At 22.2% G+C, this 12,519-nt stretch overlaps 3 protein-coding genes across 3 annotated transcripts; 2 read left to right on the top strand and 1 right to left on the bottom strand. All coding sequences in view use genetic code 6, as the record gives it.

Moving 5' to 3' along the window:
* Window positions 1–178: 178 nt before the first annotated feature.
* Window positions 179–1,990, top strand: TTHERM_00540260 (MFS transporter; the record flags this gene model as incomplete). The annotated part of the gene is made up of 2 exons (XM_001007951.3): window positions 179–293; window positions 537–1,990. 2 exons carry the CDS (start codon window positions 179–181, stop codon window positions 1,988–1,990), a joined length of 1,569 nt encoding a protein of 522 aa, XP_001007951.1.
* A 2,528-nt stretch (window positions 1,991–4,518) lies between these two features.
* On the top strand, window positions 4,519–6,334 carry TTHERM_00540250 (MFS transporter; the record flags this gene model as incomplete). Its single annotated transcript, XM_001007950.1, has 3 exons — window positions 4,519–4,633; window positions 4,763–5,196; window positions 5,315–6,334. The coding sequence occupies 3 exons, from the start codon at window positions 4,519–4,521 to the stop codon at window positions 6,332–6,334; spliced, it is 1,569 nt and encodes a 522-aa protein (XP_001007950.1).
* A 1,318-nt stretch (window positions 6,335–7,652) lies between these two features.
* On the bottom strand, window positions 7,653–9,455 carry TTHERM_00540240 (hypothetical protein; the record flags this gene model as incomplete). The annotated part of the gene is made up of 1 exon (XM_001007949.2): window positions 7,653–9,455. The coding sequence occupies exon 1, from the start codon at window positions 9,342–9,344 to the stop codon at window positions 7,653–7,655; it is 1,692 nt and encodes a 563-aa protein (XP_001007949.1). The 5' UTR covers window positions 9,345–9,455.
* Between the last annotated feature and the right edge of the window lie 3,064 nt (window positions 9,456–12,519).

The following is a 12,519-nucleotide window of genomic DNA, read 5'->3' as shown; positions in this document are numbered from 1 at the left end:
ATATGTATAATTTTACTATCTTAACTTTAAAAATTGACTCAAACTCTATAGCATAATATAATAATTTAAATAAAATAAAAATTACATATTAATAAATAGTACCTCAAATATAACTAAGAATTCAAATATTTCCTCAAGAAATAAAATCAATATCGCTTAATTGCTTTAAATATTCCAAATGGATAGATAAATTAACATTAACAAGCCTAGAGTCTTTGCTATGGCTTCAAATATTTGCTTAGCAAGTCTCTACTTTGGTTACAACATTGCCACATACAATTCTGCTTCTCAAGGTAATTACAAAAAAATTATTTTATTCCTACTTCCAAAAAATCTCAAAAAAAAAAAATGCAAATAAATATGCAAACGCTCTTGAGTATTAAAAATTAAAATTATATGAATTCTCAAGAAAGAGTGCTTTTTTAAAATTAAATATTCAATGATAAAAACATTTAAAAGATACTTGGAAAATAATGAATTAATTTTGAATATTAAAAAAATAAAATGATATTAAATATAATTTTATAATAATTTAGTCATCATCAGTTTGAATGGTTGGAGAGGAACTGATAAAGAAACTCTATATCCTTCACTTATTACAAGTTCTTTAGCCGCTGGTTGCATTATCTCTGCTCCAGTTGCTGTCAATGTCTTAAAGATTTTCAAGAACAATTTGCGTAAAGCTTCTATGCTTCTTGACATCTTGACAATTGTTGCCTGCGTTATCCAACTTGTTGACACTCATGTCGCTAATTTAATCGTTGGTCGTTTCCTTGCTGGTTTAATCATTGGTTTGAACTGTACTTACGTTTCCTCGTTTATTGCTGAAGTTTCTCCCACTTAATTAAGAGGTGTCACAGGTTGCATTAACTAACTTTTAATTTGCTTTGGTATCTGCGTTGTTTTCTTGCTTGGTTTGATTCTTCCTAGTAAGTAAGCTTTAATCGATGATCCCACATATGATAATTAGGTTAACTGGAGAATTGTTGTTGGTTTCCCAGTCATTTTTACAGTTCTTAGATTCATTAACTTTATCTTGTTTTTCAGATACGATACTCCTTGCGAACTATATAAATAAGGAAAGTTAGATGATTTAAAGAATTTCCTTAGATCAATTTACAGAGAAGAATCTGAAATCGATATCTAAATTGAGTTGATTAAAGAATAAGTCAATGCTACTTCTGGTTCTTCAAACAAAGTTGATATTGAAAAGGCATAAAATCCTGCTTAACCTGCTAACCCTGCCACCAACTCCGATATTTCTTCAACCAATAAAGAAAAGAAGAACGAACACCGTGCTAGTGATGATTTATCAAATGGCTCTGAAGAACACAACTATGCTAAGGAAAGTTTCAAAAGAAGATGGTTATTAGGTCTTTTGATGTGTATTGGTTAACAATTAACTTGCATTAATGGTGTCAACTTCTATTCTAATTAAATTTTCGAAGATGCCAACCAAGCTGACAACGCTTATTACTATACTATTGGTTTGGGATTCATCTAATTCTTCGCTTGCTTAGTCAGTGTATTTATTGTTGACAAGAAGGGAAGAAGACCTATGATGCTCTGGGGAACTGTTGTTTTGGTCATTTCTTTGGCCTTAATCGCTATCTTATTGTCTTTCGATTTATTCATTCCTAGTTTCTTAGCTATTTGCTTATTCTTGATTGCTTTCTCTTTGAGTTAAGGTCCTTTAGTTTGGGCTTATCAAGGTGAAATGTTAGAATAAAAGGCATTACAAATCAATACTTGTGTTCTTTGGATTTTCACTCTCGTTATTGGTATTATTTTCCCTTACATGGCTTAATACATTAAGGCTGGTGGTACTTTTGCTATTTTTGCAGCCATTACCTTCTTGTTCCTTATCTACTACAAGAAAGAATTTATTGAAACCAAAGGAAAAAGCAGAATCGAAATCTACAGAGAATTCTGCAATAAACCTGCTGTAAGCTTAAAACAAAAATAACCTGAATAAATGAATGCTGCTTGATTAAAAAATTCATTTCCGAAAATTAATAGCAACAAAAATAAATTTACTTTGATCGATTGATCAAAAATTATTTGATATTCAAATTATAAACAATAAACCAACCAATTTAAATAAACAATATATACATATATAAATAAATCTTATCTCATACTTCAATACAAAAATGTCTATACCTCATTAAATATTTGATTGTATAAATATATATTCTATTCATGTATGAAAATATACATGCGATAATCATTCATTTTTACAATTCCAATCATATTCAATCTAAAATTTTATTTTCATTATTTTTTTTTTGCTAAAATAAAAATATTTAAATAATCTAAGTTATATGATTTCCAACTAACTTAGAAAATTCCTAAAAACACAAATTTTCGTAGGAATTAAATTAAAACAGATAAAGGAGCAAATTAAGAATTTAAATATGAACAAAAATATAAATGATTCAATAAAAAATTTAATTTAATAATTAATCTTAGAAGACTTAATAAGTGAAGAAAATACTTATTATCTGTGATAAAATAAAATTTTTAGATAATTTTCATAATGGAATAATTTAAATAAAAAATATTTTTATAAGACAGAAGTTACAAGAGTTAATCAAAAAATAGAACAATATTGATTATTTAATCAAAGATTTAGTTTAATACTTAATTCATGTAGAATGAATAAGTTAGCATTATGTAATATAAATTATGTAAAAGTAATTTTATGATTTCTTGTTTTATAATTTCTAAATAAAGAAAATTCAATGATATTAATTAGTTTTTCTATTTGTTGACTAAATCATTTAGTTTTAATAAATTGTGAAAAAATAAATAATAGAAATAAATGTTAATGAGAATATAAAAATATTAGTTACTCTTTAAATAATTTGAAGCATGTTTTAAAAGAAATAAATATCTCTTAAAAAATAATAAAAACAGTATTATTAAAAAATCATTTTAATGATAATATTTTAAAAATATAATTTAGTTATATAGGATTAATTATTTACTTAAAGTAATTAATTATAAATTAATAATATTTGATAAATTTAATCAAAAAATGATTTAATAAAATGTGATATTAAATAAAAATACATTTAAATAAAATATTTAATAAAATATTAAAAAGTAAATTTAAATTTGTAAAATGTATTAATGAAAATAGTATTTGTTTTACCGTTTGAAAATGACTAAATATATATTATAAATTACACAAAAAAGTTTTATGGTTTACAAACAATATACTATTATTTATATATTAAACACAATTAATTTATTAGATTATTTAGTTTACAATTTTTTAAATGTATTTTTAGAATATATATCTTGTAAGATTTTGATTTTTTTGCAAATTAATTTGTTATTTTGGAACTGTAATTTATGTTCCAGATTATTTTCTAATAAATTCTTTAATCTTTGATTAAATTATAAAAATAATTAATAAAACAATAGATTTACAAATATAAGTCTTATTTATAAACTCTGAATGTTGTTACACTCTCTTATTACACTTTTTTAATGTAACTTGATTATAAATTATTGTATATGTATTAGGATAAATAACTTGAAAACCATCTCAAACGAATTGAATATAATCTATTTTCAATCAAAAAACGAATAAATTTAACTTAAACTTTATATAATAAATATTTTAAATATATAAAAAATCAATTTGAAATTATTTTTTGAAACATTTTGAAAATTTTTAAGCTTCAATTAGAAATACAACTAAATCAAATAAAATAGACTCATCACAATTAAAAATATTTAGTAGTAAAATGACATCAAATATCTCTTTTATTTTAATTATATCTATTTTTATTTTTAAATTTGAGGTAAATTTTTAATTAGCTTATAAAGAAATTTAGTAATCAATTTTTGTTGCTTATTCAATAAAATTGTAAACTTTTTTGAATAGTTGATTAAACATAATTATAATTTGTTTAATTATGACTCATTTTAGTTTATTTCATCATTTTTAAATTAAAAATCGTTAAAGATTTTGTATATTAATAGTAAAGTAATATTTCTGCATCATATTCTAAATATTCTTTAACTTTAATGAAGATTTAACATCAGCCAAACCTAAATTTAATAGTTAAAATTTTTTAAATAAATATTCATTCTAATTGAAGGATAAATTTACTTTATTCTTCAAAAATTTTTACTCATTTACAAATGGAATAACTCCCATTAAATATGACTAACTGATAGAGAGATGTATAAACCATTGAGATAAAATTATTCAATTATCAGTTTATATAAATCCTTAAATAGTGTATTTAAAAAAAATAAAATGTAAATCATACAATAGATAAATTAAATACCGAAATATACTAGTAAATTTACGTAATATAATTGTTTTTTGATTTCAATTCACAACTTTGTTTAAAATACCTCTATGTTTTTTTACTTTAAATTCTACTTTATATCGAAGAATAATTTATGTATTTAAATAAAATAATATAAAATAACAATTAAAAAAGTTTAAAGAAAAAATTTGCTTACAAGTAAATCACACTCTTATTTTCTTGATAAATGTAAAAAGAAATAAATATCAATAAGCCTAGAGTTTTTGCTATGGCTTCTAATATATGCTTAGCTAGTCTCTACTTTGGTTATAATATTTCCACTTATAACTCGGTTTCTTAAGGTAAAAAAACCAAATTATTAATATTAATAATCATTTCTAAAATATATAATAGTAATAATTTTACTAAAATCTAAAATTTTTAACTGAAGATATTATTTTTATTCTTAATACAATTTTATTAAAATATAGTCATCATAAGTTTGAATGGATGGAGAGGAACTGATAAAGAAACTCTTTATCCCTCATTGATAACTAGCTCTCTTGCAGCTGGATGCATTATTTCTGCTCCTGTTGCTGTTAATGTTTTGAAAATTTTCAAGAACAACTTACGTAGAGCTTCCATGCTTCTTGATTTATTGACTATAATTGCTTGTATAGTTTAACTTGTTGATACACATGTAGCTAATCTGATGATAGGTCGTTTTATTGCTGGTATGATAATAGGTTTGAATTGTACTTATGTTTCTTCTTTTGTTGCTGAAGTATCGCCTACTCAATTAAGAGGTATCACTGGATGTATCAATCAACTTCTAGTCTGTTTTGGAATATGTGTGGTTTTTTTGCTAGGTTTGAGTCTTCCGAGTAAGTAAAACTTAATTGATGATCCCACTTACGATAATTAGGTAAATTATTTATAATTATCAAAAAATTTTTAATATATATTTATTAATTCTTCGATTTAAATTTTCCTGCTTTAAGCATTTGGTTTTTGTACTTACTAATTAATTATTTAATAAATAGGTTAATTGGAGAATTGTAGTTGGCTTCCCAGTAATATTTACAATTTTAAGATTTATCAATTTTGTCCTTTTTTTCAGATACGACACTCCTTGCGAACTGTATAAGCAGGGAAAAATAAAAGAATTATAGAGCTTCTTAAGAACAATTTATAGAGATGAATCTGAAATAGATATTCAAGTTAATTTAATAAAGGAATAAGTCAATGCAACGTCTTCCTCAAACAATAAAATCGATACTGAAAAAGCTAAAAGTAATAGTCAAAATGTTAATCCTGCAACTAATTCTGAAATATCTTCTGAAACAAAACATTAAAAAAATGATAAAAATGCAACCTCAGATTTACATGAACATTCAGAAGAAAATGATTATGCTAAAAAAAGCTTCAATAGAAGGTGGCTATTAGGTCTTCTGATGTGCATAGGCTAACAATTGACATGCATCAATGGTGTCAATTTCTATTCAAACTAAATTTTCGAAGATGCCAACCAAGCAGATAATGCTTACTATTATTCTATCGGTTTAGGATTTATACAATTTTTTGCTTGTTTAGTTAGTGTATTTATTGTTGATAAGAAGGGAAGAAGACCTATGATGCTATGGGGAACTGTGCTTTTAGTTATTTCATTAGCACTAATTGCAATACTTTTATCTCTGGATTTATTCATTCCTAGCTTTTTAGCAATCTGTTTGTTCTTAATCGCTTTTTCTTTAAGCTAAGGACCCTTAGTCTGGGCTTATTAGGGTGAAATGCTAGAATAAAAGGCTCTACAAATTAATACATGCGTACTTTGGATTTTTACCCTTGTTATTGGTATAATCTTCCCATACATGGCTTAAGGAATAAAAGCAGGCGGTACTTTTGCTATATTTGCAGCTATAACTTTTATTTTCCTTATCTACTACAAGAAAGAGTTCATTGAAACAAAAGGAAAGAGTAGAGTTGAAATCTATAGAGATTTTTGTGATTAAATATTTGTTAAACAAAAAGAAATAAAATAGGAGCAAATAAATGCTGCCTGATTTAACTTTAAGTGGATAAGAAATATGTTAAATCTATCTGTAAAATTAAATATATATATTAGATAATAAAATATTTTTGAAATATACATTATACTAAAAATATTAAATTGATTGAGATTAGAATTGTTTTTTAACTAGATCATTTTAAATGTATTTTTTTTCAAAAATGTTTAATCCAATTATTGACTCTAAATTAAAAAGAAAATATTATTTTTAAATTTAAGTAAAAATTCAATTTTTGTTATAAAAAACCATTAATTTCTATTCAATTAGATAAAGCTATGAAAAATTGTAAGCATCATCACCTTTATTTACTTTTAATTATTAAATGAATCAAAATTTATAAAATTTTCTTATTTTATTTAGTTCCTTACACTCTTTTTATTTTTTTTGTAGAACTAGAAAAAATATTTTCTCAATGAATTTAAAATTTAAAAATATAATCAGTGTTAAATTAAGCAAATAAATAAAAAATATTTTGGAATATTTTCATTAATAAATTATTTGAATACTAATATAAAAATTTGAGTTCATTAAATTGGTTCTATTTTGCCATAATAATGACAAATTTTGATTATAATTGCATTTCTTGCTTACTGATGTAAAATTTGAACAATTTTTATGCTTTTTCTTTGATTTTGTAGCAAAATATGATAAAGTTGTGACTTGAATAATCTATTTTTAGAAATTAATTTGTCTTTTATGAAAACAAAATTCAATTTATTTTATATTTTTATGCTAATTTATTAACAAAAAGTACCTAAAAAATTTATAATTATTACCTTTTGGAAGTATTGCAAAATATTTTTAACTTACATTTAAATATTTTGATTAATTAGCATATAACTAATTTTAGTATAAAAATTTGAATGATTTGAGGGAATTAAGGTGTAAACGAAATATATAAATATATATGATAAAAAAAACCTTAGTAAATATGTTTTGAATTAGAATTGGTAGTATATTTAGTTGTTATTAAAAATTTATAATCTAATTTAAATTAATATTAATGGATAGTTATTTAGCCATATAATAGCCATTATTGATGCATTTAATTATTGATTTTACATAGTATTAATCATGAGTGATAGATAGTTTTTGTATAGACCCATATATTTATAATTTATAAAATGATGGAGCAATTTGTATATAGTTAGTTATAGTGAAGTGGAAAATGTAATAACTTAGTATTAATTTAGTATATTTGTTATAAAGATTTATGTGATTTTGTTTTTTTTGTAGGGTTCATTCTAAGTATTTTATGCAAACAGGAATCATTATTAATAAATAATACGCTGCATGCTTTTTAATAGATTAATCAAGATTACTAGTCTTATCCTAATTCAAATATATGCAGATTCCTATCAAATGCAACTTATTTTTTGACTTTTGATGAGTCTCTTTTGTTTTTTAAAATACCCTTTGGCTAGATCTAGCTTTATTCGCTGGTTTGGTCAAGATTGGAAGAGCTGCCCCACATATTTTAGATGACAGAGGATTTGGATGTTGTAGAGTGAATTTAAAGTTTTTATGGCATTTCAATATGCTGTAATGAAGAGTTTTTAATTTATCTATTTTTGATCAAAGGAAGGTTTTGCTAAGAGGATGATGAGTTAGCTGTTGATAGCATCTCATCGAGTGGTGAAGAACTGCTTGAGTTAGGAGAATTAAAAATTGTAAGCTTTTTTCCTAATTATTAATTTAATTAATCGTGCTAAAATGTTTACGAATTCCCCAATTTAGAGTTGAGAGGTGCATTGTTACTAGATATCTCTAGCAATTTTCTAGAATCTGTTATGTTTTATAGGTCCTTCAAAAGAATTTATCTTTAAGTGAGGTTTTTAGTAGATTATGACTAAGGAATAGTGACAGTGTTTGAATAGTTTGAATTTACCAAATTTTTTATTTAAAATTTGTGAAAACCTGTAGAAGAGTTTTCCATTAAGCTTGTCATCGAAGCAGGTTTTTTAATTGGTGAAGGTTCTGCAGAAGAGAATCCGACTCTATTATTTTTATTAGGACTCTAAAACATGTTCAAAGTTGATCTGAAATTCTCCTCTATAAGAGGTGATGGTTATTATTTAGTAAATTCAACAGATTTGTGGTTATCAGTTTATATAAAATTTTGTAGCATTTGATTTGATTATTAAGATTCTAATTATTGGTTTTATAAGTTATTTTGTTGATTTTATAGACTATGTTAATCAAAATTTTATGGATTAGTAGGATTATAAGAAGGCATTCTATGTCTTTTACGCACAATGATTTTTGCTTGAGTTTTTTACTCATTTTCCTCATTTTTTTGTTTTTCATCTGAATTTTATTCATTTTAATTCTTTTGTTAAGTATTTTGAATGATAGTTTACACTTAGTTGCTATTAGAAACGTCTGGTTATCGTTAATAAATTATATCACTCTGCGCACGGCGTTATGTTCTACGAATAATACCTCTTTCTTAAATTTGATTAATTTGCTAGTTGTCCTAGTTCTGAATTGTACTTTATTCTTGAGTATTATTTATATCTGTTTTTTTGTCTCCATTAAAAAAATCTTATTTTTTTGAAGAAGATCCTATTTATATTAAGCTGTGATTACCCTTAATACTTGCTTAATTCTAATTTTTCTCTCCTTACAATAAATTTTGTTAGGAAGGTTATTTACCTATCAACCAATCCTTTAATTATTCAGTACTCATATTTTTAGCGATTAAAGAGTTCTTTCTTGAAGCAACCAATTAAGGCTAACTGTTGTTTAGGTTCTATTGCTAAGATAATTGTGGTAAAAATGAAGTCTTTTCTTAAACTTACTATTATTAAGCTGTGTGATTTTACTATGATTATTAGATCAAAATTTATCTAGGGTGAACAGATCCCCTGCTTGATGGTCTTAGAAAATAATTTTAGCTTCCAAAATGATTATCTTACTTAATAAATTAAAGACTAGCAGAAGGACTAGCTAGTAACAACTATCCAGAAGACTTGAAGATGCTGGAATCTTTTAGTAAACTCATGTTTTAAATGTTTTTGAGCTTTAAATTTGCAAAAAAAATTATAATGTTAACAATCTAAAGCGAGATATTTTATCCTAAAATTTGTTTTTGAAGTTAATAACTTTTGATGATTATTTTTGATTATTAAATTATATATAATATTCATAAAAGGTAATTAATATTATCAAGACTAAATTCTGATTTAAATCTAAATTGTCATTTCCCAAATACAGTCAGCCTATAAAAGATTAATCATTTACTTAGATAAATAAATATTAATTCCTTTATTCGCTTTCTTCTATTTTTATGAATCTTCATTTAAAATATTAAGTCAATATTTATATTTAACCATAAAAAATTTGAGGATATAAAAGTAATAAAATTAATGGTTACAATCAAAGTTTTGAGAAAATAATAATCTTCGGTCCTTTAAAGAATTATATTTAGAAAAATAAATCTGCAAGCAATTTAAAGCGGTAAATCACAAAATTTTCTAAAACATCGAAATTTATTAATAATTTATAATATTTCATTGTATGTATCTTTTAATTTTATTTAATAAAAAAGTCCCTCACTCACTACTTTTAATTCCGAACCTATTAGATATTAGTTTCTCTTCTACTACTTGTATAGTAGTAAGTGCGATAATTAATATCAGTTTAACCTTACTCTAATAATTATAACAATTATCTAAATATCTTATAAATTAACTAACTTTTTATAGTGATTGATTAACTTTTTTATTGATTATCTATCTTTTTATATGTTTTACCAAACTTTTTATATTTTCTATCCTGCTTACACTTACAACTTAGACTCTAAAAATATCTAATTTACTAAATTTTTGATAGTGCTTTCTTGGTCATATCTATGTTTCGCTAAATACTTATCTACACAAAATATAATCTCAAACAACATATGAAATCTTATTGATTAAAAATAAATTAAGTTATTTTTTTTTTCTTTGATCTTTATTTTTTAAAAAGTATTTCATTTCTAATAAATAAATAATAAAAGCCTCCAGCGATAAATTAAATTTGAAATTAAAGACTTTTTACAGATTATAATATCTGATGATATTTCAAAATAGATATTTATTTTTTTTCTACTAAAAAATATTAAAAGATACATACATCTTTACAATTTCTTTACATGAATCAACGATTCTAATAATTATTTTATTTTTCTTAATTGAAAATCAAAATTTTATCATTTAATTTTATTTATTTACAATTTTTTTTCTTTAGAATTTTATTACTAACTAGTTTTTGCTAATTTTTGTTGTGTTTATTGTACCCAAAATATTATTTTAACTTTGTAAAAAATAAAAATGTTATTAAAAAAGTAAGATTAAGCTCACATAGTATGTAAACAAAAGCAAACTTTAATTTTAAAATTTTTACTTACAAATTCTCAGATACATTAAGAAAATATTTAATTTGATTTTTGGAAAAATTTAGTATTTTTGAATTATTTTGCTTTGTAATAGTACTTACTTACTTAATTAATTTTAAACAAAATAATTACTCAGAAAATTTATATTTTCATAAATAAAAAAGTATCTTAAACAAAATTATGTAAAGTATCTAATTTCCTCTTTTACAAAAATTAGGATACTTACTTGCCTATCAAAGATACAATAAATTTGTTTCTTTAAGTTAAATTCAACATTTTTAACATTTAAAAACAAAAAAAAATTATTTTTTTGAAAATAAAAGCTTATTTACTACTATTAAATAGCTAATTTTTTATCGCTTTAGTTTTTACTCTCTAAATCTAACCTCAAACAATAAATTTCATTTATGTATTCTTTATCTTAGTGTAAACTTAAAAGAAAGCAAAATTTTATTTTCTATGTTTGAAATTAATATTATTTGGTCAAAATAGAAGCAAATTCTTTATAGTATGGTATAATTTTTAAACAAAATAATAAAATTGATTACAAATTATCTTAAGGTAATTTTTAAATTTTCTTCTAAAATTTTATTATTTTCCTATCTTATTATCATAAATTTTACTTACATTATGTATTATTATATATTTAAACAAGACACTGGGTGTTTGTTTATCTTATATCTAATATAAAAATTAAAAAAATATATTTTATGATATCTTTAATACAAAAAAAATTAAATTACAAATTTAAACACCTCTCTCTTAAAAATGTAAATTTTATTTGCTGTAAAATAGATTATTTTTGATGTTTACTTTTAGACATTAGAATATCTCTATTGCATAGAGAGTAATTATAAATTTATGAGATTAAGAAATCAAATTTTCGATATTTATTTTTATGTAATAATTTGTATGATTTAAATTACAATTAAAAGATGCATCATTTTTGGGAAATGAATTATAAATTATAACGTCATAATCTAAAAATCATAAACTCTTTTTAAAAAAATAATAAGTAGATATTTAAATTCATATTTAAAAAGTTATAAACTCCATCAATATAAATTTCAAGAAAATAATTTCATTTGAATTTAAATTAAATTCCATATTTAAAATTATATTTTTACTCATTTTCTATAAAAATTCATCAGAAATTTATAATACTATTTTTAATAATAATTTGATTATTTTTAAATAGTTTAAAAGTTAACTATTTATATTTATATTTACATTAAAATAAACATAATCAATAAATTTAATTTTGAATAAGAAATACAAAATAATTGAATAAAAATTTAGCATATTTTTTATATCAAATAAGTAAATTATTTTAGAATAAGTACCATTTTCATTCATTAGAAATAGAATAGAAAATCAAGTAAATATGAAAGAATTCCTATAATAAAAATTTTGAAATTAAAATTTCTTTTAATTTAAAGCAAATACAAAAAAATATAAAATTAATATTAATTAGAATTAAAATTTATTAAATAATCATAATAAAAAATTAATTTATTTATTTATCAAGAAGCATTTATTTATGATCTTTAATAGTTAAATAGTAGAGTTCTGATAATTAAGATAAATATAGATATTAGCAATTTACAGATTAATTTGCTAAACTTGATCTTAGTTTATTAATATGTATTGACCAATAAAATAAATTAATTCTAAAAGGATATCTAATAAAATAATTTACTCGCTCATTTATTTATTAGAAAGTAAATTAAAGTTTTAAATAAATTTATTTAGTTTTTATTCTTTTATTGAATTATATTTTTTATTTAATTTAAAAATAAAA

Source organism: Tetrahymena thermophila (genome assembly GCF_000189635.1).
Source record: "Tetrahymena thermophila SB210 genomic scaffold scf_8254807, whole genome shotgun sequence".
Taxonomy (NCBI): domain Eukaryota; phylum Ciliophora; class Oligohymenophorea; order Hymenostomatida; family Tetrahymenidae; genus Tetrahymena; species Tetrahymena thermophila.
The sequence above is the reverse complement of the archived record's forward strand: the minus strand, read 5'-3'. Positions and strand labels throughout refer to the sequence as shown.